The 26,787-nt window shown below is 44.5% G+C and overlaps 1 protein-coding gene across 1 annotated transcript in view; it reads right to left on the minus strand.

Annotated features, from left to right (window-relative positions):
* Positions 1-26,787, minus strand: part of thsd7aa (thrombospondin, type I, domain containing 7Aa) — a 70,981-nt gene that overhangs the window by 19,654 nt on the left and 24,540 nt on the right. Inside the window, exons 2-19 of the mRNA XM_086177832.1 lie at positions 21,187-22,282; positions 20,004-20,252; positions 17,561-17,742; positions 14,239-14,394; positions 12,533-12,736; positions 11,820-12,014; positions 8,455-8,695; positions 7,309-7,424; positions 6,551-6,683; positions 6,164-6,267; positions 4,642-4,836; positions 4,302-4,568; positions 3,232-3,410; positions 3,028-3,033; positions 2,211-2,344; positions 954-1,107; positions 400-541; positions 56-171 (exon numbers count right to left, since the gene is read on the minus strand). Of these exons, the coding sequence (XP_086033958.1) occupies positions 56-171; positions 400-541; positions 954-1,107; positions 2,211-2,344; positions 3,028-3,033; positions 3,232-3,410; positions 4,302-4,568; positions 4,642-4,836; positions 6,164-6,267; positions 6,551-6,683; positions 7,309-7,424; positions 8,455-8,695; positions 11,820-12,014; positions 12,533-12,736; positions 14,239-14,394; positions 17,561-17,742; positions 20,004-20,252; positions 21,187-22,282 (3,869 nt within the window). The remainder of the gene's footprint in view (positions 1-55; positions 172-399; positions 542-953; positions 1,108-2,210; positions 2,345-3,027; positions 3,034-3,231; positions 3,411-4,301; positions 4,569-4,641; positions 4,837-6,163; positions 6,268-6,550; positions 6,684-7,308; positions 7,425-8,454; positions 8,696-11,819; positions 12,015-12,532; positions 12,737-14,238; positions 14,395-17,560; positions 17,743-20,003; positions 20,253-21,186; positions 22,283-26,787) is intronic.

Here is a 26,787-nt window from a genome sequence, read left to right on the forward strand (position 1 = left end):
AGGGTTTTTAGGAGTTGGTCTTGTTAAATGGGTTTTCGGATGACATGAAACCAACCTCTTTGCAGAACTTCAGGTCAACAGACTTGCCGTCACTGCGTACACAATCCAGCATTCTGGTCTTGACGCCATTTCCACACACGGCTCTGTCGCTCAACTGACAGGTGCTCCAATCTGCAGGTACACACTTCAGTTCACCTAAATCTGGCTTCACCGCATGACCCGTGGTCCTCAGCTCTCGGGTACAGATCTCCAAATGTAAGCCAGAGATTCACTTCTTGATCTTTTGTAACAATTGTGGCTAAAACAAGCCCTTCCCAATCATCTTCCTGCCCTGTCTGTGGATTTTTGCTTCTTTTTGGTGACAAACAAAAGGGGTATTTGGCCATCTGCCAGTCTCACCGGTGATGTTGTAAGAGTAGTGGAAGCAATTGCTGTTCAGTTTGCATGGCTCGGCCTCTGTCGTTGACGGGCAGCCCTTCTCATGCCCTGGCTGGCGGAGAATGGAGGCATTCCGTTCCCGGTTGCCATTAACACTGCAAGGCTGAGGGCAGCAAAAACGGCGTTTACTCACGTTGCTCTAAATTCCATCATGTATTTCATCAACATTTTGACAAAAACCTGATGGCACCAACGGGGGAAGGTGAAGTGCCCCAACAAACAGGTAAATACAAGTGACAAGGACTGGCATGTCTATTACAGCAGAAGCAACAGAAATTGGAAAAATTGGTGAAAATATGTCAACATTCCTTCATCATTATCAACACTGCCTACCCTGCACTCAGGATCATGGGACAGCTGGAGCTGTGATTGGGCAAGAGGCCCCAGACCGGTCGCCAGCCGATCACAGGGTAACATAGACATACACAACTAATGGCTCACTCGTTCACACTTTCCATCGGTGTGGAGGGCAGCCTGGTTTTAGATGGTGTGCTTTACAGGCCTGCGCAACTTACCAGTGGACACTGGCTCCAGGCTCCCCAGTCAGAGAGCACGCAGTCCTCCGGGCAGGGAAGCCTGCTGTTTCGGGCCCCTACGGGCATCTCTTCAGGGTCACACAGGTAGTCCTCCACCTGCTCTGAGGGGCCATCAATAGTGTTCAGCATGCACCTTTTCCACAAGCAAAGCGTGAATACAGTTAGTGATCTCACCAGGAAACCAGGTGTGCTCTCAACAAGCAGGCTCAACGGGCTTTCTAAACCTCTGGGCAAACTTTAAATACATAAGTATGTCAGCGTTTCCCAGTGTGAATAAACAGTTAAACATAATCAATTACCACAGAGACCTGTCCTGCCATAGGTCTTAATTAACAGTCACCATGGTAACTTGTTCCTTTGTAAGCTGTGCGCATAAATTACTGTTACCATATACCTCTCTCAAAACATTCACAGGAGTCTCTTCTACTACAAGCGTTTTAGCAGGTACCACATCTCACATGCGTATTCTGGGCAACAACATTTGATTTCACTACCGTAATTTCCAGACTTTAAGCCACTACTTTTTTCCCACGCTTTGAACACTGCGTTTTAAACGACGTGGCTAATTGATGGATAATTTGGGCTAATGAGCTTCACACCGCAAAAACATTTAGCCCCGTCACATCAGACCAATTAAATTACCGTGAAATTCTGAGGTCATTCAATTCCGACACCAAAGAAGACGACTTTAATGGTTTTAGTGTGCAGGAGGAAATCGAAGATAGCAATCAGCTATAGTAGGACAAGGTGGGGATAGAAAATGGAGGGATGTGGAGGAATGGAGGACTTTTCCTTGTGTTATTTATTATTCATCTTTTCCATCAGCGGTGTTATAGGCACTGTTCGGAAAAAAGCATTTCCGGTATGTATCTGTGGATGTCACCGGTATGGGTTTAACTAAAAGTAAAAAAAAAAAATTTTTCTGTGTAAATGTCTCATATTACAAAGTGGATACCAGGGGGCATATATGTACACATATATGTATTTAGTTACTTTTAGCTGGTGTGGTTTATATTCAGGTGCACTCAATAGTCCGGAAATTACGATACTTTTGATTGCTATTGAAGATATTCCATCCATTTACAGTATGTTCTTATGATATATTTACACCCAAATTCCAAAAGTAAGCTGTTTGGATGGTACATGCCATGATTCTCAGCAGAATACAACCGTGTGACACTAATATACAAACGATGTAAGTCAATGTCTAACGTCTTTTGCTTTGGCCCTCCATACCTGACTTTCCTGGTCTGAATGCCTTCTCCACAGTTCTCCTTCAGCTCTACACTGCTGACCTTCCACACGCTCCAGGGCCCGGCCACCCAAACATACTGGCCGCAGTCGCTGAGGCATGGCACCACCTCATAGACCTGATAAGTACATCACAACTCAACCTCTGCACAGCACTGATTGTAAGGACAGAAGAAGTTATTTATATGAATTCAAGCATCCAAGGCTTCATGAGGACAGTAATGCATGTGGATGACCTGCACCAACACCTATAGACTGACTTGGTGCCGCATTGCTACATTCCCAGGTGGAGCCTAGAGTTGTATGGTTGACTGAAGGTCGGGAAGTCCTGCATGTCAGAACATGGAACTGAAACTTTATTTTGAAAGGGAATCTCTTGATTCTCTCACTGTATCTCCCTCTGTATTTTCTTTAATAGCGCTAATTCTAAGTTTTTATTTTGTGTAATTTAGACCAACATTCACTGCAAACATTGAAAAGACCTTCTGTTTATAAAATTAATTGATCTGTCACATCAGTGTCTGATTCACGTCTTTCTCCCATTCTCACTCATCCAACCAGGGACCTTCTTGCTCGGCTCTGAAAGCAGTAACCACGGCGCCACTGTGCCACCCGGACAACATTCAAAGGGTATTCAAATATCATTTTGGTTGTCATAAATCTCTAGAATACAAAGGATGCCATTTTGAAGAATTATATATAATTATTTTGATTATTTTCAGCTAAAGTTATCAGCAAGAAAGTATCAAATACAGAGTGCATGTTTAAAAAAAAAAAAAAGAATTAAAAGAGAAGTACTTACTTGTGCCTGTTGGTGAAATCCATGCAAATATGAAGAGGAAAGAACAAATTATTCCTTTTCTTGGACAGATGTACACACTGTTTGCTTTATATGTCAAATCTGGTCTCGCATTACAAGCACGGAACATCTCCTGTTCTGAAACTCAACTATGACACAGTAATATCTCTTTGGAATCAAGCTAGAACGGTTGGACGTCAGACAAACCTGGTTGGCATGGTCCAGTTTGGGACACGGCCGCCCACCATTATAGGGTTTCTCCCTGAGCCACTTGGAGCGAACTTTGACGCCGCTGCCACATGACTTGCTGCAGCGTGACCAGTTGGACCACTCGCTCAGCTTGCAGTCTGACGGGCAAGGGATGATGCAGGCCTCCTCGATGTACCCTGAAACAAAAAACATGGTCATCACGGGCATTTTAATCCAAAGAAACGCACACCTGTGCCCAAATGCAATATTTACGAGTCTGCAGTATAATGAGTCTCATTCAACCTCGACCGGTACCAAACCCCAACCCCAGCAGTTACACATAGGATACTCTCACAGCCATCCAGAACTGAAGGAGAGGTTGTTTAGCGATGATTTCTAGATATGTGGAATATGTACGCTGTACATATAGTCCTCATGTGCTGTACAGGAGGATTTTGATGTACATGCAAAAAGATAGCAAATACAGCAATGATGACTGTTGTATTATTGGTCAATTCCGGGTATTTAGGCTCTTGAGCCCGAGGGCACATACCGGCAATGTGAAACCAGAGTTCACCATGTAGGTCAGACAGCATTGAGAATACAAACGCATCCATCAAAGCCTGGAGGGTGGAAGGCTCTGATTTTCACCAAGCAAACAGACCCTGTGCCATTATGCCTTCTGTGCTGCCCCTTGGTTTCCTAACACAGAACTATAAGTCTTTACTCCTTTCCTCCCCTCTCTGGTGCAGTGGCAAGCTAATCCAGATCCAAATGACCTGACATATTTGGGTTTCTGCCCATTTTTGGAGCCTACATTGCCCAATCGATTTCTCATCCATAACGAGGTTGATAACATCTTGGGTAACAGAAATAAATTCAACCAAGATTTCAAGCAAATTTACTGTGGAAGACAAAAACCTGTTCTTCCTATATCTGTGAAGTTAGTTTCACATTTTGAATGGCAAATTTAAAAATGACAGGATGCAAACTGAGAGAGCTTTGGGACCAGTAATACTTAAGAAGGTCCTTGGACATCCATAAGTGTGATTGTTGGATTAAGCACTTTACCAAGCAAGGACGCTTACCGTGACTGTTGCAGCGAGATGTCTCCACGATCTGGTTGTCTTGGTCATAGCACACCATAGCCTGGTAGCGATACCCTTGGCCACACTCCTTTATATCCCCCTGGACTTTCATGCCCAACTGGCTCTCTACGCGACTGCCCTCGGGCAAGATGCAGTCCGACCAGTTCCCCACCGGCTGGGCGTTGTACTTGTTGCAGGGACAGTATTGGGTTTCACTCAGGGGGTATACTTGGTTGTTCTTACACTGCTCTCGCTTTTTGCTCTTCCCTGCAAGCACATATTCAAACTTAACAAAAAGACTGATTCCATTCCAGTCCACTACACAAAGAACAGGACCCACCAATGAGAATCCTCTTGCGTGTCCGTACTCCTACACAATTGGCAGAGCAGGAGGAAAATTTGGACCAACTGGAGAGCTGACAGTCCTCCTGGCAGGGCAGCTGACAGGACTGCGTGAGTGGTGGCATTGAGCTGGCAAACTTAAGGCATGATTCAACATCCGCCTGACTGCTGTCCTGCTGCCGACATGAAACAGCTGCAAGAGCAGAGGTGGGATGAGGATTTCTCTCAAAGAGGTAACAGGGATGATTGAAGCATTTTTTGTTTTCTGAATGTTTGCAAGAGGCAGCAAAACTAGACACAGTACCATCTGGAATAAGTGTGATGTGTGAGCAACCCGCTGCATTATCAGCACAAACAATACAAAGAAAGAATGCCAAGTACTTTATTAGGTATCCTGTCTAACACGTAGACCCACACAGTGTCATGGAGCGATGCTGTTGAAAGGATATTGCCTCTTTGTATTGACTGAAGTTGGAGAAGACTGTATTGAGTTGTCTGCTGCTCCAGAGTATACCATTACAGGTAATGGAGGATAATAACAGAAGCCATTCGAATGGGAGGAACAGCATGTTCATCATTGGGATATGATGAATGTCTGCCAGTTTAACTGAGGGTCAGAGAGATAACCATCATCTCTCAACAAGAGTTTTCCCCTCAAGACACAAGTGTAACTTTTTTGAAAGCTTGGCCGTACCAGAAGATTACTTTTCCGGGCCAGTATCCAGAAGCACTGTCAAAACATCGCCGCAAAAAGGAATTATCCCCTCACATAACTCAATGAACTAAATGGCCTTACAGACCACGACTATCTAGAACAGTGCGTCAGAATGGACCCATTTCTCAACTGTTACATGATCAGGATGTCCTTCACCGTTGCCATTTTTGGGGTTATCAGAATCTTCTGTCTACAGCAGCATATCTCAAATGACCCAAGTAAGCTGACCCCAAGGAGCTCTTGGTAAGAATTGCAACTTGAACAAATGGAGATTTGGAAAGCAAAATCAATGATCATGGTGGTAGATCTTGTTACAAGCAAGTAATGGCCACACTTTAGTTATGTCATTGTGGCACCTGTATCGGCCCAGTGTATCCTTTTCATCATAAACATCCAAGCTTGGACTGAGGATGTTTGTGGTTGGTTTACAAGAGACTGAAGGTCATGTGGGTGACCAGCAGGCTACCTGAAGATGTTATAATAGGACACGTGGTGTACCTCCACTGGAAGTCTTGTGGGCCATATATTACCATATGTATTATATATAACATATATATTTAGGATATCACAATCAGTAAAACAGTGTAATGTGCCTCTGGACACACAAGCCCCAAGCTACAGAGGCTGGAATCACACAAGCGGAGTCTCTGTTGTAAATTAAATAGCATTAGCTTGTTACTAAGGTCGAGCAAGGCAGAAGCCAGATGATGCCACGCTGGCTGGTGTCATCCGGTCTCAGTTTCATGCCAAAGAATAGATGTGGTTTAGTGCGGTGAAGCATATTAGTGCGGGTCGCTCTCCTCACCCCGGATCTGCAGGCCCGGCCCACAGGTTTCCTCAGCTCCTGGGCTGTCTTGCCGAATCGTCCATGAAACCAGTTGGCAACGACGCCACTTGTGTGTTTTCCATCTACAGAAGAATATAAAAAATGAAAGGCTAAATGTTAGGGAGAATTAAGATTACAAGTCCTTGAATCTGTGAAAGGGAGATGAATTAATCATGAGTCCCAAATATATGTGTGCCTGATTAAACAAGCATTCTTGGATTTAACAGTTAGTTCAACAGTACAAGATGGCAAGAGATGGAATCCGGTTCTGCTAAAAGCTGTTTCAAGGAAAACTTTTATCACCGATAAAGACAGTCATCATGAAGAATTACGAGCTTACCATTCGCCATCTCTCAACACACTTACCTGTATGCTTGACAGACAGATGGCCCCTCACACTCTCGTTCCTGGGTCAGGACTTCAGGACAGTCCTGCCCCCCATTGGATGGCGACTGGATGATAATCCGCTTCCTAAACTGTTTCCTCTTGGTGCTACCACCTGCACAGAGCCAAACATTAATGGATGTTAGTTTGGGATAAAACATACACTGACTTTACCAGAGGTCTGCTTATCAGAACTGAAGTCTGGATGCTAGACTCCTGGTCATTCAGGCAGAGCTGGAATGATGCCTCAGCTTTTAATGACTTGTGTATCTACCTTCAGTAGTGTGTACTACTTCAAATCACTAGTCACATATGTCATTAGAACATATTAAGTTCTGTTCCCCTGAGATAGGGGAAAAAATAGGAAGAACATCAGTCATGTTACAAAGCCTGCTTTGTAAACTCAATTACTATTGAATCCTAGGGAGATTTCTCTGGTTTGAGGGACTTTGGAAGCAAGTTTGCGAGGTCGGTTGAAATACATCTGACCGGAACCTGATTCGACAACGAAGTCCACATGCTGCAACATCCATGTGTGTTTGAATGTTATCAACATGAACTTTCATCGTTTGGTATGCACAGTCAGCCAAACCCTATTGACATTATCAGTACTCTTTACCCTAATCATCACAGTGACGCAACAAGAAATAACAAATTGCAATCTCTTACACTTTTCTAACACCGTCTGTGCACTGCAAAGCATCTTTCCAATCACTGGAAGCTAAAAGACATGCAGGTACCTTGTTGACATCTTGAAGGGCAGGGACTCCATTCCCCGTACGGTGTGATCACACAGTCCTTCTTGCAGGGTAAAAGACAAGGCCTGACAGTATCCGGTCGTAGGCTCTCTGGACACCTGGGAGGACATTACGGACAAACTCAAACATCTAGAAAAGCACTCTAAAGTCTACAATTTACTGTATCCAATCCAAAGAAACCATGGTTGGAATGCACTTGGGGACTTTTTCAATCTTAGAAAACAGCATATAATTGAAAAATTCAAGCTATAAACAATTTATGAATTAATAAACTAATATATAAACACATTTCCATCATTACGGCTCTATATTTGTGCAAAATTGAGAACATGGAGACTCCTAAAGAAAGGTCCCCTGTCGGGATCCAACTAGAGACCTTTTGCCATGAGGCTGAAATGTCTACCACATGCCGCCATTATTATTATCTCCACTGGACATTGTATCTCCTGAATCAAAGAGGTTGGTCTGCTTTCAAGGAGTCTAATTTCAACTTCTGCCTCAGGCCTAGCAAGCAGCATGATCCCCCTGCACTTAGAACACACACTCAGGTCACCCACTGAAAAGGTACTTTGTTTCCATATCTGGGTGTCTGCGGCTAAGGCTGGTGCTGCCAGTGAAACTTGGCGCCTCTTTCTTCATTGATACGACTGTGTGTCCCAAGGCTAAGCTCAGTGCTTAGCATGCTAGTCTGCCCGGGAGTGGGTACTCGAGAAGGATAACAAGCAAGATTACTTTACATACGCAGCAGGGGGTTTGAGGGGTTTTGCCTGCTGCCAGAATAATTCACATTCTGTTGAATAAATAAAAGGTATCTTGGGGGGAAGGAAGGTACCCAGATGCTTACAGTTGGCCTGCAGCAAAGCTGCTTGCATAACTGCCAGACATCAGCAGGGTGAGGACCAGAAAAAAGAAAGGCTGCCGTTCAATTAAACGATTGAAAGCCTCGTTCTGGAAATAATGCTAAGTTTGTGAGCATCTAAGGTTTATCTGTGGATTTTCCTCAGCAAATGAGCTCAGCTGTCTTAAAAAGTATTTGGCAAGTATAGCACCTTCAAATGCAAAGACATGCATGCTTTATCTAAAGCATTATCCTTTATTATGCCAACACATCTGCATAAAGAATCTTACTTTTTGGGTGGAACCTGGCCCACATTGACCCGAACACAGATGACTTTGCGGGTCTGCATCCCCACCGAACACGAAGTGTCATCAACATTCACTCGTCCAAGGGACGCATTGGTGGGCGGGATGGAGGAGTCCTCAATGCATTGACCCCATGGGCCGGTCTGCCAGTGATAGATGGTGCATGGATGGTCGTTGCAGTTCCTCACCTCCTGTAGGGCACTGATGTTGGGGCACTGGACACCACCTATGAAAGGCAGAAACAAAGATCTCAACTTCCATGTCATATCTGCCAAACAGCAGACCTGGCTATCCTCATCACAGGCATAAACTTTCTTTCTGAAGTTTTTAAAAGTTTTGGAATGAAGGTAGTATTGTGAGGAATTCTAATTTCGTAAACAGCCTGCTTGGGGAATGTGTGCTTATGAGCCTATAAGCTGGTGTAAACAAAGACATCACGCATGGACTGAAGCAGCTGGACAGTGACCATATTAAAGCAGCGGTCTCGGTCTAGCCACACTCCAAGTATTGTACGCATTAGTCGTTGTGCTGATATGACTCGACACCAGTCCGACCAAAATTGCCTGAAAATCCAGCGTGAGGGTGAAAGTAAGCCTCTGTCGCTACCAGCAGTTGCAAAACACCATAGAATGCCAATCTGCTGTGGCCACAGCCATATCCTGTATTTCCTTGAGATGTCAATTCTGCCTGTCAATCCTATAAATGCATCACCATTGAGGAGTATTTGAACTATGGAGAGAATAAAATATCCCTCGTGGCTTTTGTCTAACTTGAAAGATCACCTGCATGAGACCAAACATCAGCTCAACCCTTTTTGAGGGATCCCGAACCCATCATGAGGGAATCCCTCGGTCCATTTCACTACCCACTTGACTTTGTCTAACTCACTTAAAGTTCACCGAAAATCTGTATTCGGCCACATCTGTGATTTTTTTAGCATTCAAGGCCAGCAGCTGTGGGATCAAGGATCAGGAAGCAAGTGAAGTGTTTGCTTCATTTCTCCTCGTGCAATCTTTGATAGCTTACTCTACATGAACTAACCAGTGTGCTCTAGGTAACCCGACCAAGTAACTGAATAGACCTATAAGTAAACATTTGACCTGAAAAGGATGACTTTAAGATGAGCTTTAAGACTAATCTTTGTGTGTTAGACAAACAAAAGTCATCCGATGGCTGTTGATGAGAGTGGTCTGAGAGAGCTGCTTTGCTTACAGATGAACTTTCACCTTTTCTAATTGGTGGCAGTAACAAAACTTGATTTTGGGGTGGGAATTTAATAAAGGCGATCAGCTGCTTCAAGAGAACATTGACTGTCTGGCTGCTTGAAATGGCAAATCGAAAAAATGGACATTTGAAGAAGACCCCAAAAACCCTTCGTTCCCATCTGGAAGGTGAAAATGTAAGTGTCTTTAAAAACAGATATGTGTCATTGTTGGTGTTTTCAGTAAGGTGAGTAATAATAGTAATTTTTAGTAATCAATAGTAATCATTCACCAGAGGAAAGGGATTACTGTCCACAGGAGGAAGCGGTTTCAAGGAGCTTACAGACAGGAGAGGTCACTGCAACATGATACTCGGCTCCAAGCGCAACACATGAACCTTTCTGACTTGACGTTCATGCGGCACAGCTCTCTGCCATTCGTGGTATGATGCATGAGGTGTCTCCTTTTCCCAAAAGCAGCGTTGTGCTGCTGTGGATACTCCCGAGTGTCCATGGCACAGACCAGAATCGAGGCAACCGCCATCACAACGGCTAGCCGCAACAGACATGATTTAAATGCTGTGCAAAGCTAAATGCAAACCATCTGCACAGCCTCCTGCTTTTTCTCCAGACCAGAGCCGATAAGATTAGTGCCTATTTTGCCGTGAGATGAGATAAACTCATGTCTGTAAGATACCATCATATGAAAGGCCACGTTTACACTTTAACTCTGGACCAAGGTTACATGTTGGCGTTTTTCTTGTTTGCGAATTATGACAGTTTTCAGTTTCACGCGACAACTTTAGAACAATATGTCACCATTATTCATATAGTTATCACAGCTTTTCTGGAGTTTTTAAGCAACAACTTGGAGGTCTAAATTGTACAGTATACAGTGGATTCTTATTCATTCAGGAAGTTAAGAACTTTGTCTTTTGTTTGAAGAGTCTGCTGAATTGTGATTAGCTATGGTCACAAAGAATTGTATGTGTTACAAATGTCTGAATGGTAGTAAAACTGCACAGGGCTACTTGCAACAGGCCTGAAACACCACCATTAGACCATTCCCCTTCCTATGTGATGGTTTGATGGAAATTCCATTTGTTTTTCTTGTTCTTTAGATTAATGCAGGACTGTCTGAGCTTCATGTTTAAATGTATCAGCCACAAAATGGCTTCTGCGCAAAAGTTCAGTCTGATCCAGATCAGAATATGTGCTTCAAGTTAAACAAAACATGTACCATATCATGATATCCATTATTTAGCAGAGAGAGTGTATATTTCAACAAATGTGACTGTGTGCCGTCAGGTTAATGTTAGTGTGTAGCTGACTGAAGGCTAAATGTTGATAATGACTGAACGTGATATAGTTACGGCAAGGTTAAAGCAGGGGAATCAAGCGGCTCATATAACAGCTGATAGCACAAAGGACTAAACATCGACAAGAGCAAAACCTTTGGAAATGTACAACAAAACCACACATACAACCAAGACGGACAGTTGGGCAAGAGGTCTAGTGAACAGAGGGTTTTCATGTGCTGAGCAATAAAAAACAGAACCATCACCACCACCGGATATTGGGTTTCAAGCACACAAAACTAAAGAACAGCCATGTCTAGAGCAGGGATTCGACAGCTGTTTTATCCTCTAGGAGGACAGGATATTTACTCAGGCACTAGATTGCTGTCCTACATCTCACTTCCACTGGTCGAGAACAACACACTACATCGGCGACTTCGGTTACTATCAAATATGATTGTACCAAAGATCGGACGGACCAGAGGCAGCAGGGAGGGACCTTGAAAAGAAGTGAACCTTATGAATTATTCAAAGAACATGTTGTACAATAAGGTATGACATGCAAGATATAAACAGTGAGCATGAGTATGGAGCAGGTCTGAGCTTCTTACCCCGCATCACAGTAAGCCATGCCACAACCTTTGCAGTTGCTGCAGGAGAACATAACATAGTTTCATTTTGACAAGTTGTTTGTGGAAAAATTACAAAGTTGTGATTACAAGTCTTCCTATTTCTAGAGACATAAGGTCTATTTCCTCTCCGCTGGAGGTTTACATAAGCTACTTCTACTTAATGCCTAACAGACCTCATTCTTTTGGAGTTGAGGGTCTTTTTGTCCATTCGTTTCCTACCTTCTCCAGCATTGTACGCCAGAATCGAGCGCTGTCTCGTCTGTTTGCCCTCTGAATTCTTTCCAGAGCAGGTGTTGGTGCAGGGAGCCCAGGGAGTCCAGTGGCTGAGGGCACAATCCTTTGGGCAAGGCACCTCACAGATAGCCGGCATGGGCAGAATGGCATCCCTGCAGAGCTGGCTTTCGACATATGCTCCTGTAAAAGACAGAACATTCATTATATCATTCAAGTTAACAACAGAGCAAAAAGGTCCCTGTCTGTGTGGGGTTCCTCCCGCTTCTCCTGTTTCCACCCACAGAAACATGCAACATTGGAGGCTCTAAATTCCTGTCCAGATCTTCTTGTCGTGGCAATTGGACTTGAATGTCTTCACTTGAAAACGTTTCAGCCCTCATCCTAAAGGCTTCTTAAGTTCTAATGACCTGTGGGGAGTTTCCCAACATAACTGCCTGGGTTTTGGTGGCTTGTTATGTAAATACATTTACATAAAATATTCAATTACAGCTGCTACCCCAAGAATTCACCATGACATGGATGACTGAGAACCTCCAAATGTTTGGAAGGTTCTAAGTTGACCAGATGTGTGGATGAAGGGCTGATTTGATCTGTTAGAGGGTAAATGGTTGCAGACTTTATTATTGATATATGTTGTTCCAGAAAAGGATTAACCTAAGAAAAGAGTGCTCTGGTAGTGAGTCAATGTGTGGACTCACCTTCACTGCTGATGCACTGGACTTGAGGGATCTGAGTTCCAGGTCCACATTCCCTGTCGTTGTCAGGGATACACTCATCCAGTCTGACCACCAGCCAGTCAAAGCAGAAGGGTTCTTCACAGGGGATGGCTTCCACCAGGTGGGGGCAGTTCCCTGTCCCGCCAGTGGGCTCGTTAACAATCCTCCGATTTCTCAGCTTGAACCCTGTGGAGAAACAACAGCATCTTAGCTGAGAGAAATTTGCAAGGAAACCGTTGTTGTCCTGGCATTTTCTTGATTTAAAAAACAATTTTGATTCAACAATGAAAATGTCCACCATGTCACTGCTCCACTGGCCCAATTTGTCTTGAGGCACCCCTAGTATTTTGAGTTTTGTACCCTGCAGGCACCCTCTGGTAAAGTACAACATAGTGACCAATTAAATGTGTGGTAATGCAGCGTAATGCATATGTAATGCATTTGTTCCCGGGAAGAAATTGATCAGTAAAGTTCATTCTTTTCTCCAGTGCATTCCTGTATATATTGGTGATACAAATCAAAGTTAGGGATATGCTGACTTCTGATGGTGACAGTATTGTGATGATGTCCTGAGAGCGTATGACAATCTTTGAGATGTTCAGAAAGTACTCCACTCGAAGTATTGTAGCCAGGTGATGCTCCCACATTTTGTTTTCAATTTCAAATGAAGTGAAAAAATGAAGTGGCTTTGATGAGACCACATATAGTGAACTGATATTCACAAACTAACCAGTGCAACCCTCCAGCTGCAGAGCCACTGATTCCCATGATGGCCATGTTCAATGTCAGAGAGATAAAAGGATTTAAAGGCAGTGAGTCCCATTCTGATTGCAGATCTCTCCGAATAATGACCTTCGCCATACATATTTCATGATGTGCATGCCTGGGTTCCCTTCACTTGACAAAATTTACGTACGACTGCAACGAGAGAGAAAAAAAACTGGGCTCAGCGAGTAATTGAGTGACTAGGAGTAGATCCATCATTAAGATGCATGAGGAGGATTCCCGGCAATGTCTTATATTTGAAGCGCTTCATTAAGGCAGAGTCAACATACATTAGTCATGGGGGACATCGCAGCTCCTCGGATAATTAACGGCTGAGGCAGCAACTGTGTCAACCTCACAGATGAACTGGGACAAGCTGCCATATCAGCGAACATATACTAAAACCAGCGATACCGGGGCTAAGAAATTAAATTGCTTCTAGTAATATCTCAGGGTCAGTGTTCCATCTCTAATAGTAATTGTAACAGTAATATTTAGCTTTCTCCCACCATGGAATCACAGTTGCGGTCCCAGTGCAAGGGAAAATTATTGGTGAAATGGTTGAGGCCATAACTTCAGAAGCAAGTTAAGAAGTGTAACATTTCCTTATAATTTATTTTCCAATTAAAGGTCTTGACTTTTTGAAAATGAAGAGGAAATTCAGACCTTCAATAGAATCAAAAAAAAAAAGATCCTTGATGTTGCTTGATTTGTTTAATAGAACTCCTGCCTCGTACTACTACCAGAGATGCTTTTGCAAACCCCTCACTATGAAGTTAAAACTGTGCCTGTGCCCTCCATAACTCAGTTCTGGGCCTGCTGTCTTTACATTGGTCATATTTGATTCGTATTTGGGAAGAAGTATATCAGGCAAGTTGAGTCCAGGTTTACCTGGACTCAACCTTTCATATTGGGACAAATACCTTTTTTCGCTGTCTGGTCTTGGCAGTTCTCGTAAGTGCAGGGTCCCCAGGCACCCCAAGATGACACCTCACAGTCCACGGGGCAGTTGATGTGACAGAGCTGGCTGGTGTTTAGGGGGACACCGAGACACAGGCTACTGTCCACAGGTCGCAGTGCTGGACAGAAGACACAAAAAAAGAAATCAGGGTCACAACAAGAAAAATGTACTTCCCAGGTTAGGACACTGTTGCCTCTTGGTTGGATTCCAATAGGGGACCTTTCTTTGTGGAGTTTCTGTTTTTGTTGGTTTCCCCCAGGTTCTCCTGTCTCCTCCATCAGTCCAAAGACATGCAGAAGGCCATCAGTTGCCAGGTCAAAGAATGCTTGTATGTCTCCAAATGTGGCCTTGCAATCCGGCAGATTTCTGGTGCGATTTGTCCGCCCTCACATTTACCAGTATTTTTCCAGCATAAGCCAAGTGTGGGTGTGACATCTGCCCAAAATATGCTGTGGTCATCACTATTTCATGTAAAGTCTTGTTTATCAATATCAGCCTTGATGTCAGACATACTTTACAGGAAAGATTTGAAGATACCGTCCAGTGTACCAGTGTACTCAGCTTTGGACAGCAAAGAATGCACCAGACAAGATACAGGTTTGTTTCAACAACCCAGTCCTAAATAACAGATAAAACAATTAGCTGAAAAAATATATGCATACTTTTACAATGAAGAATCTCCCAGAAACCTCCAAATGTAAAAGGAACCATGCCATTTTGAGAGCCTGGATCACTCCTTCCCCCGAAGCAGGCCATCGAACAACTGTAGGTGACTTGGCAAGGTCGCTTGACTGATGAATTCTTTTCAACGAGCCACAGCAGATTTGGCACATTAACATGTAGAGCGCTGCTGCTTGGCCGAAGGTACAACTTTTAATGGTGTCTCTCAAGTGTGTGTCTGTCTGAAGAGCTTAGGCGAGTGCCGCTAAATTATTGCCTGGGTATTAAACTTACACCACCAAGTTAAGTGCTATTTCCAAAATGCGTCTGGTTTTCTAAAGGAGAGCAATGACATCATATTATCATAAACAAATTACAGGTCAAGAGATTGGAGTGACCAGTGGTTTGCTTCTATACATGACTCAGTGATTGCCCGATGAGTGGTTCAGTCACGATCACCCAGTGACAGCTGGGATAGCTTCCAACCCCCTCGTGACCCTGAGGGGTATATAATGACCTACGACCTTTCAATCTCTCATTCACACATCATAAAGAGACAAAGAAAAAACAATCAATTTGTTTAAGGTCTCCAATGGACCTCCTGCATGTTTTGGACTGCAGGAGGAACCCAAAAAATCCCATGTAACCTCAGTGGGAACATTGTAGAAATTGTAGAAATGTAGAAATTCACTCTTTAAAATGCAAAAAAATATTATTATTACAAAATGAATTATTGAAAAATTGAATTGTCAACAACAGGCAAGTAATAGAAGGGAGTTTTAAATGAGTCTTCATCGACCGCGGAGATTAATCCTGTCTCAGATTATGTTGCAGTTTCTTGCCATCACTTTCCATATTGCCGACAAAACAAGCATGTACTCAGTGTGGTATCTTATATTCAACGATAATGGTCAGATATTTGCTTAGTTGGACTGCAAAAAAAAACTGTTGACAACTTTACTGAACTTATCATATTTGCTATGAATGCATCAAATTAGTTTGAAAAATAATATAATCCACATAGTCCATTTAAAAAACTGCCGGATAATCACTTCTTTGTTCTCCTCTCCCCTTGTCTGGCGACAGAGGCCTTGCTGATGAAACAAAGGCTGATTAATAGGAATCTTTGGGTTGGCTGACCTTGCCCAAGTGACTGTGGACCAGATGGTCCAAGCTGTGGTGTCTTGTAAAACTAAGTGCCAAATTAGGAGCCTCAGAGACATCTTCCTGTGCCGGTGCAATGGTGACCATTGATAAACTGGCTTGTTTCCTAACTGGTGATTCATGGCATCACAGTTGAACAGCTGTTGTGGGCATGTCATACGCCATTGCCCTGTGGGGCCAAGTATTGATTGGAACCAGCAGGGCAAGTACAATCCCTTGGACCAGGCATCGGTGGCAGGCAAAGTCAGTTAAATTGATTATGTAGTTAAAGTGGGAGTTGTCTTTGGGCGGGACATATTAAGCTGAAAGTTAACATTTTGCCCTGAAAATGGTAGTTGGCTGTGTTAGAAATAAGAAGTGTAAGAACTGCCTGAACAGGGGCAGAATTCTTGTTTGTGAGCAGAATGGGTCAGAGCTTCACCAACTTGCAGCTCTTGTTGGATATCCATGGTCTGCGGTTATCAGCACCAACCAAACATGGTATACCTAAATAGTAAGTCCGACTATTATTTACTGATGGATCCATAATATCTGATGGCATTTCCTCATACGGAAGCAATGGAAACGTGCTTCAGTGCCTTCTCCTTCCACACACTGCAACAAAGAATGTTAAAACATACCTGAAGCAAATGGCCATCACAGCTCAAGTTCATCTAATTGCGCGTTGGTGGTTCTTTCTGATCCATTCAGAACCAGATCTCTGGCTGGTATCTCCCATTAATCCATTTGCAGTTCGATATCTTTCAAAGTTTACTGGAAAGTTCAGCAGCTTTCAGTTGCTGAAACAGACCAGTGGCTCCAATGGTGTTTTGGGTCACTCAGTCCCCGGGGCAGCACCAGCTCAGGTGCAGCTTCCACCGTATACTAATTCCCTCAATCATCTTCATCGGCTGTCTGGTACTGTGGAGCTATATTTGGGTTTTGGCTTGATAATAATCACATTTTAATTCCATTGTAATCTTTGTTTGACTTTCAGAAGATCTTTTTTTTTTTCAGTTTCCTGCCTGTTGCCGTGAAGCATACCCGCATTGTCATCCTCTGCCTTTCTGTTAACCACAACTTATTCAGGGACATGAATAAATACTGTGGCAGTGGAACCGTTTAGGAATGTGAACCAAAAAGGCATTCTAAAAGTGCAGCATTATGGCATGGCTAAAAATCAATTATCGCATGAATAAATGATAATTATTTGACAGTGAAGAGGCTATGAGAAAGCAAGAATGGGCGCATGGGGTTTGGGGGGGGTGATTTGAATTACATCTCCATTCATTCTTTCGGAAGTACATCTTTGCATTCTTCTGGTAATAAGCAGGAACTCTCCAGTAGCCTCATAGGCTAGATGGGATGATCAAGTTGGCGCAGGAAAAGAACAACCATGGACCAGACCGTGAAGAGCTGCTGCTCCCATGTTGTCACCAAAATGCTTAGACACAAAAAAGTGGAAGATGTCAGCAGCTCACCTTCTTTGCTCTGGATTGAGCCAACGCTGGCAGATGTGTCATCGTTGCCCTGGACGCAGTAGACCTCACGAGTCTGAATCCCACCTCCACACAGCCCTGTGTGGTTGCTCCGCCGACGGTCCTGCTGGCTCAGGAGTACATCCACCCGGCACTCAGTCCACTGGGTGGTCTTCCAGTTGTAGCTGGAACACAAGAGATAAATTAGTCCCACTTCAGAGATGATTGGTGATTCAATCAGTCAATGCAGATTCTGAAAGACCAAAGATTGTATTCTTCTTTCGCAAACATTAACTGTGACTAACACTAATTGGGAGAAAATCTAATATGATGAGTCTCCACTCCTCAATCATTACATTTCACCATTAGTTTTTGCTTTATAAAATGATGCCTGTTTCACATGAATCTGAAGTAAACGAGGTCACTGAGCCCATTAACTTGTTGAGGGAGAAGCTTGTCAACCACAAGTACTGAAGACTTGGATACTGGCTTGAAATAGTGTTACACCGCAACACCTGTACAAGGACGAAATCAGCGAGTGCAGCACCAGCCATAGAAGGCTGACAGTTGCAGAGGAGTGAAGAAGCTGCCCTGGTCTCGGACAAAACCATTCAGCCTGGACAGTTTCAGTACATACTATAGATCACTGCTATGCACCCTTGGATATACAGTACGTGAACCAAACCCCCCACAGGATGGCAGAACAGCACAGGTAACCTTACAGACACATTATCTGAGGGTCGATGAACGAGTAGATCCATGACCCACTTGCCCCTCGGGGTGTTCAGAACATTTGACGTCGATTGCCCGGTAGCTCCATGAATCACAAGCTTTAAAACACTGCAGAACCTTCACCAGGGAGGGCGGGGGGGATACAGAAAATCCAGTTGCATTTCCCGTGAAATCTATCAAATCAGCTATTAAGAACCTTGCCTTTATTATCTTCATCGGTGAGGTGATCGAGCATACTCTCAGACATTTTTTAAGTTGTTGCCTGCTTGTGTTTGTATTGACCTTAGAATCATTGTTTACAATCAGCCTCAATATCGGCACTTGGACCGCTGGGAGCTCCCTCAGACTTGTTGTTTTCAACCTGAAAAGGGTTGTCATTAGCTATAGATGCTGTTCAGCGAAGCATTTGCGTCTTGTTTCTGAAACTGATGGACAGCCGTATCAGTGCAAATCCATGGCAGCAAACAGCCCGAGGTCGACAAAGGCAAAGCACATCTCCATAATGGAGTTCAGTCAATGTTGCAAATAAAAGACTCCATATTTATGAGAAAGGAGGCCTCCTTTTCACCGGCCCCAGGAGAAGAAGGGAATCCAGAGGCTCTACACTGGAAATGGAGCCACAAAGCTGTTCTTCTGGCCCATTGATGCCGCTGCGACTTCTGAGCTAATATTTTCCATTTTTCAGTGGCCTGGCAACACAGCTTCTATCTCAAAGCGAAGTCAGTTATTTATAAATGACAATGACAGCCTAGGGAGATCGGAGCGACTAGTCATGGAGGGTTTATAGCTCAAAATAAATTACAGAGATAGCCACAATAAAGGGTTTTACTAAAAATACAAAAACAGATATAATTAGTTTGCTAGCACGCCATAAAAAGAAGTAAGAAAATTAGGCATACATTGGCCCGAGTCCTCAGGAAAAAAAATCCAAGAAATCACACAAAGAAAAAAAGTGGGCAAATATCAACTACAAGCTGGTATGAGAACATTAAAACAATCTGCTAAATATAAAGAATTTTAAAAGCCTGAAACAAAAAGGAATTACATGATAAATAATAAGCATTCCTAAAGTCAGCATTTAGTTCCATTTGCTAATTCCTCAGCTTGGAGAGGTGCATGTGATTGGTTAATAGATGGTGAACAGGTCTTCTTCTTCTTCTACTCTGCATCCTCTTCTCTGCCACCACCTAACTTCCTGATATCTCTTTCTCCATTCATAAACCTCTCTGGACTTCCTCTAGACCTCAGCATCCTTCCACCCAGATCTTCTCCATCCTTCCTCTCTCCTTTTCCAAACTATCTCAATCTCACTTATCTCCAGACCATCTACCACGTGCTGTACCTCTGATGGACTCCTTCCTGATCCTCTCCATCCTCCTCACTCCCAAAGAGGAACCTCCACATCTCCATTGGTCCTGCCTCAAGCTTTGCCTCCTGTCTCATCCTCAGTGTCTCCAAACCAAACAACAATGGCTGCTTCTCAACCTTTTCTTTTTAACTCTTTCCTTCTACTCTCACAAGGACTAACTTCCACTCCACTTCCCCTTCAACTAGACAACATGGCTGCTCTTACCGCAGTCTTCTCCACCTTGCTTTGTATTCTTTCTTTTTATCACAGTTTTCTCCAGTGGTTCCAACCTTCCGTCAGTAGATCCTTCACCATACGTTTTTGCACTTACTCCTTCTCAGATTGTAGCCCAGAAAGGAAACTTACGTGATGCATGGAGGCGCAACTCCTCTCTGCGGGCTGCAGGACTGCTTCTCCTCAAGCTCTGGACAGGTGGCTCCACCCCCTACGGGAAACTGGATGACTTTGCGGTTGCGGGTCTGCTGGCCACCGGGGCCACCAGGGTGGAAACAGTCCTTGGAGCAGGACGACCACTCTGACCACTCGCCCACTTCACAATCCCTGGTCACGACACAAGCCTGGTAGGTGACTGGCATGGACTCGTGGGAGCACAAGCTGCAGGCAGAAGCACATACTGGACCTCAGACTGGAGGACTCCAACTTTCTTCAACTCTCTCAGGTGGTTAAATAACATTAATTTCACAACATCTAATGCTAGAATGGTATGTGCAAAAGAAAATATGTCATCTCTTATCACAGTGTCTGTGAAGTTTCTCAGCTTCGCATCATGGTTCTCGTTATTTAATCTGGTTGTGGCAACTAGACTCGTTCAGCTTTTTTTCTTTTTCTGAAGACCTTTGACCTCTTATCTGAGAAGCTTCTTCAGCTGTAATAGACTGCAGAGAGCTTCCAGTTGCATTTATGCGACAACGTGGAAAGATTTGAAAAATGCTTGGCATGTCTCAGTTGTCATGGGGACAGGGAATTCCTAACATCCATCCATGTCAAAAGTCAACAGGACATTGAGAAAATATTCCATAATGATTTATTCATGAAAAATGTTCAAATACATGTATTTATAAGTTTTATGGAGCATGCAGTGGTGAAGCTAGTTCTGGATGTCAAGTCTCTAAAATGTACACAGATTGTATATGAAATGTTTACGCATCTGCATCATAATTCATTTGTGCTCTTATCCAATGAACCTCCTGCATGTGGTTGGACTGTAGGAGGAACCCAGAGAACTCTGAGGAACTCAGGCAGACAGAAGGAGAACATACAGACTCCACACAGAAAGGCCTCCTGTGGGAACCAAAAGAGCGACCTTCTTGCCAGGAGGTAGAAACACTTACCGCTGCTCCACCAAGCTGCCCTGGCATACTGACATAAATAATCTCCATGAAAATGTAATAATCAGTGTTCCCTGCCCTTCTCAATTTTTTGGTTTTCATTCAAGTTCCCCAAAGTTTCTGATGGTCGCAACCAACCATTGCAAGGATATTGTGATGGGGTGAGTGACCCAGGGAGCGGTGACATGAACTGGTCGTACCTGAGAGCCTCGACATTGCCGTTCTTGTGCACACAGTTGACCTCTCTGGTCTGGTAGCCAACTTGGAGGTCCCAGGACTTTCCTCCAGGCCGGTTCTGGCGGTTCTTGGTCCTCTTCTTTTTCAGGAGCTCTTTGGTTGCGGGGTCCTTTATCTTAACCCTCTCTCTCGGCCTCTCCCGGACTTTCTGTCTCATCCTCTCTCTTTTCTGTTTGTTTTTGGCCTTTTTCTGCCGCTTGGCCCGGTCAGTCGGACGCAAGGGCCTGTCGAGTTTCTTGTTTGCCTGACTGAGCTTCCTGCTGGGCCTGGGGGGTTTGTTGTCACCACTGGATGGTTTATCATTCTGGACAGACTTCTTGCTTCCCTCTCTGCGCTGTTTGTTGGTCTCTCTGTTCTGTCGGTCTATGACTCTGGAGAGTTTGTCTCTAGACGTTTTTTCCCCATCTTGGGGAGGGTCGTTGGCTTGTCTTGCCTGCCTCTGCAGCGGCACCGAGCAAGGCCCCCAGGGTCCCACCCTAAGGCTGTAGAGGCTCTCCTCTCCATCACAGGGCCCAAGTTGGCATGTCTGAAACTCAGTAAGGTTTGGGCAAGCGGAGCCGCCGAATAACGGTGGCGCGAGAACAGAGCGAATTCGGTTCTGCAAGCCGATCCCACAGGTCTTAGAGCAAGGAGTCCACAGGCTAAACTCCGACACGACACAGTCTCGGGGGCAGGGGATGAGGCAGGCCTGCTCCAGCCGGGGCTTCGGCTCAAAGTATTCGCAGATGGCGTCCTCTGCGTGCTTACCGTCCGCTTTTTGGACACAGGCCACCTCCCTGGTCTGGATGCCCTCTTCCCCCCGGGTGCAAACAGCAGGGCGCTGCAAGACTGCGTTGCGCATGGACACCGGGAAGCACTGGTTCCAAGCTCCTAGCTGCCAGTCATATAGATCCTTGTGCCAGTCACACATCTTGAAGCAGCTCTGCTGGTTGTCCGGTCGAGCTGCCTGCTCACAATTGGTGTGCAGGGTGGTCCAGCCTTCGGAGTGGGCGCACCAGACCGCCCTGCTCTGGCTCCCGCCAAGCCCGCATTCATTGCCCATGCAACGACCCCAGGGACCTGCAAAAAGCACATTCAGGAAGAACTTTTACAAAGAGATTCTGCGGACACACAAGAAAGCCTTTATTTTCCGCTTCACACAGACTTTGTTTTCATTCCAGCACATTACGTCCAAGGCAGTGATCGAGACTCTGAACGTCCCTTTCGCTGGCACTCTGGGAGACACTGAACTGATACCTTCAGCATTTTGCCAAATTAACTGTGGTGGATGAGGCTGACTGTAATCCCAAAACAACATTTTACCTTTTATATATTTCTTGTACAGAATGTCTTCAAGTGGTTCTATTGAGGTTATAAATGAATTAACAACTACACTATTTACACACATGGATCCATTTTAGCCAGCACTGTATTTCTTGTTCACACTCAAGCTCAAAATGGCAGAATTTCCAGAACATGTCTGCTACTTTCAGGACCATTGTTATTCTGGTGAATCCAAAATTCCCAACTTCAGGGTGGTTCAGGTTTAGGATTTCTAACAAAGATTTTGTAAACGTGCAAACAACCAGGTCAAAAAAGAGTCCTAATAGCTAAATGAGAGGGACCCAAGGGGAACACCGTGAGAAGCTCAGCTCATCCTGGAGCTATAAGCAGGCATAGTCACTGTAAATGCACTGCAGAGGGTGCTCAGACAATTCACCGGATTCACTGATTTAGATCTTTATTATTGTAATTAATATTCTACTTTTTCTGGGTACAAATTAATAAAATCTGCTGAATGGGCCAGGATGAACAATCGATCGAATTGGTGAAAAACTGCCTGACGTGCGTGGAAGCTGCTGTCACATAACCAACATGAAAAGGCAAGGATGTGAAGGCATGAAGCAGGAGGCACTCAGAATGTCACATTTGATAAATGGTGATCGGACAGAGGCTCAGCGGTGAATGAAGTAATATGAATGTCTGTGGAGACTCTCAGTCATCCAGGTCATGGTGAATTCTTATCTAAATCTTCTTGTCATGGCAAAAGGAATTGAACTTCTTCACTTGGAGATGTTTCAGCCATCATCCTAGAGGCTCCTTCACTTCTAATGATCTGTGGGGAGTTTTCCAATATAATAATGATAATAGTAACAGTTACAACGCCCATGGATAGGACCAGGTTTGAGTCCATCAGAGGGAAAGCACATGTAAGAAGTTCTGGACATAGACTGAAATGGTTGGGTAATGTACAGAGGAGGGATAGTGAATATATTGGTAGACAAATGCTGGAATTGGCAGTCTAGAGGAAGACTAAAGAGAAGATTTATGGACGTAGTGAGAGAGGATATAAAGTTAGTTGGTGTGAGAAAGGAGAGTCCAGAGAATAGGGTTAAATGAAGAAGGATGATTCGCTGTGGAGACCCCTGAGGGAAAAGCCCAAAGGAAAAAAAGGGAGCTACCTGTGAACCCCCCACAGGTCTTTAGATCTGAAGAAGCATCTGGAATTAGGGGTTAAACATCTTCAAGTGAAAAAATTAAAGTCCAGTTGCCACGACAAGAAGGTACATGAACCTCTGGGATACCTTTAGAAATGACAAGGAAGATATATGTGGATTACAGAAAGGGAATGGGAGTTCTATGGCTCCCCTGGTTTGTCACTTTCTTATTCGGGGGGATTTTACTTTAATGGGACTTCTAATCCATCACCTTAAAATGAAGTCATTGTCATGCACTCCTGTGTTCCCTTTTCTTTATTTTTATTTCTTTAAATATCCATGGTCTGTCGTCTTTTTCGTGATTCATTGGTCATCTCAACGTCAAGTGATGTTTAAATAAAGATGGACAACAAACAGGAGGAGGAATGGTGAAGATCTGGTTTAGAAGAACCCTGAGGTTGGAACTGCCAGGCAGGAGGTCTGGATGAAGACCAGAGAAGAGGTTTATGAATGGAGACTAATGGGACCGGAAGTTAGTTGGTGTGAGAGGAAAGGTTAGGTGGAGACAGGTGGTTGGCCGGAAGGGGAGCTGCCCAGCTGAGAAAAAGCAGCAACCCCTGCGGAAGTCCCTGCGAAGCTTAAACTAAAGATGCTCCTTCACCATTCGTGACATGGATGGAGATTTATTGGCCACAAATTGTTTTGAAAGACAAACGATCCAGACGGCGGGCCACCTCGCCACCATGCTGTCTACACGTGTCCACGATAATTGGATTACGGGTCAGTAATTCTTACGTCGGGCGATCTAGCGAGCGATCACATGAATGGCGAGCCGATTCTGGCCTTTGATAGCAGTTCATTCCAGCAGTGGCCCATTTACAGCCACCTCGCAGCTCCAATTCCAATTCTTTATTTCCTTTGTTATGGAAATATCCGCTCCGCGCGAAGACGTCCCATCGTGGCTGGTAATGCCAAACCTTTTCTTAGCTGCTTTATCTCCCTGCGTCTGTTTTGCGTACTGGTATAGATTAACAGCCGCCGGTCTGGATTCTCTGCACACCCGTCCAAAAGGAGGCGCTGGTCGGCGGCACACGTCACACAGGTTTTCCATTATCCCAGTTAATTCAGATGCCAGTCTCCCGTTTGGCACCGGTGGGGAATTGGCAGGTTGGATGACTGGGGCTCATCCATTTCACACAGCTCTCAATTTTCCTGCTAACGGGCAGCAATAGAGGCGATAAGCCTGGTGGATGAATGACAATGCGGGTGGCCGCTGTCCGTCTTTAACCCATTCATGCACCCAAGGAAAAGCTTATCTGGACACAACAGCACTGAGAATTTCTGGATCATCATGGCAAGAATATGAATATTTAAAGGTGTTCATTCATGATCCATGCTGCTAATCTGGAACTGCAGGGGTGCTGAGCCCATCCCAGCTACATCCTGGACTGGTCTATCACTGGGTCACATATGGCGACATGCAACCATCCGCATCTCCAGACGATGCAGGGTCTCCAGTGAACCCCCTAAAGGTTTTGGACTGTGGGAGGAACCTAGAGGAACCCCACTCAGATACAGGGGGCATATGGAGACTCCAAACAGAAAGGCCTCCTGTGGGAATCCAACCAGGGACGTATTAGCTACGTGGTAGAGGAGCTAACGCCTGCACCACCGCTATTTGAATCCACAATTTTTTGAAGATCAATATTTTCCCTAAAAAAAGCCAGTTACTATAAGTGGACGATCGAGAACACTGTCAGACTCGACCCCCCGCTTCAATCACAATCTTCCGATTCCAAACATTTTTACCCCATTCTTTCGCTGAACCGCTTTTAGATTTTGCTGCGGCAAAAAACCAAACAAGCCCCAGTGTCTGATCTGTGGGCAGCATGATCAAAAGACCAGCTGGGCGGGAAATGTACTCCTCCCTCCACAATCACCAGAGCCCAACCGCAGGCAAAGCATGAAAACAACACCGCAGCCATCAGTCATCCGAAGAGTTGGTGGGACTCGACATGACCTCACGAAGCGACGCAAGATATCAGATCACGGGAAGATCACATGACGCTTCTTCAAAGTCTAGTTTGTAAACTGAGAGTCTAGAGAGAAGAACACCAATCTATTCATTTACCTTGTTTATTAGACAAGGGGAATACCGGAGGGGCCCCCCAAAAAAACAACAGCATTCATGCATCTTTCAAAAGGCTTGTCAGAGCAGCGGCACCATCCCTTTCGGGAGAGAGCATTACACGGCTCATTAGCAATGTCACACTGCTACATCAAAAATAGCTTTGTGGCAATGGAATTGGGGGAGGCAGCACCACTTCTGAGGCTCTGCATGCCGGAACACACACGCCAAGGCGAATCACCGATGTTAGGTGCCGGTTCATGGGCTTTGGTCGTGACGTCTTTTCGTCACAGGTGAGACTGCGATGGACCTGTGCATCAAGAATCTGGGTATTTTGATTCAGCATGTCCATTTATTTGTTTTCCTTTGCCCTTTTTAGATCAGGCTATCAATAGTTGATGAAACGCTTGTTACAGTTGCATATCTGGTTGATTTGATTGCAGCAAAAGGTACGAGGCGCTTACAATGGGGGGCAGGCATGCCTCTGATTGGTCCACAAACCAGGAACAACTGCACAAGATGACTTTCTTCATGTTTTTATACTAGCAACTTCTGCAATTGTGTTTAATTTGCCCCTCATGTCAATTGGCTAATTTTTGGTGATGCCCTTAACTGTCGTGCTGGCACAGATTCTCCATTACAGCTCGCAGAAGAATACTTTGAAATCATGTAGTACCAGTGGAAATACTGCTTGCATGTGTTTGACGCCACAAGCGTACTGTGGTGTCATGTTCATGATCTGGTCTCCAAAAGTCCACTGTTTCAGTTTCAGGCGGCCTCAGACATCAATTCCCGGCTACGGTTGACCTCAGTGTTCCCGTTAGCCCCTAGCATGGCAACTAGTGTTAACGAATGAATGCTATCAAGCACTTTGCTACAAAGCACTTTGAAAATGCTAGATAAGCAGGTAATTTCAGGTCAAGACGGTCAGTCCAGTCCAGGGATGATCGCTAGATGACATATAGCGATGAAGCCTGTATGCCAGAGATGCAGAAAACAGATGCTGATAATCAAACTAA

Source organism: Fistularia commersonii, chromosome 30 (genome assembly GCF_037954325.1).
Source record: "Fistularia commersonii isolate RoL2024-O1a breed Wild chromosome 30, RoL_Fcom_v1.0, whole genome shotgun sequence".
NCBI lineage: Eukaryota > Metazoa > Chordata > Actinopteri > Syngnathiformes > Fistulariidae > Fistularia > Fistularia commersonii.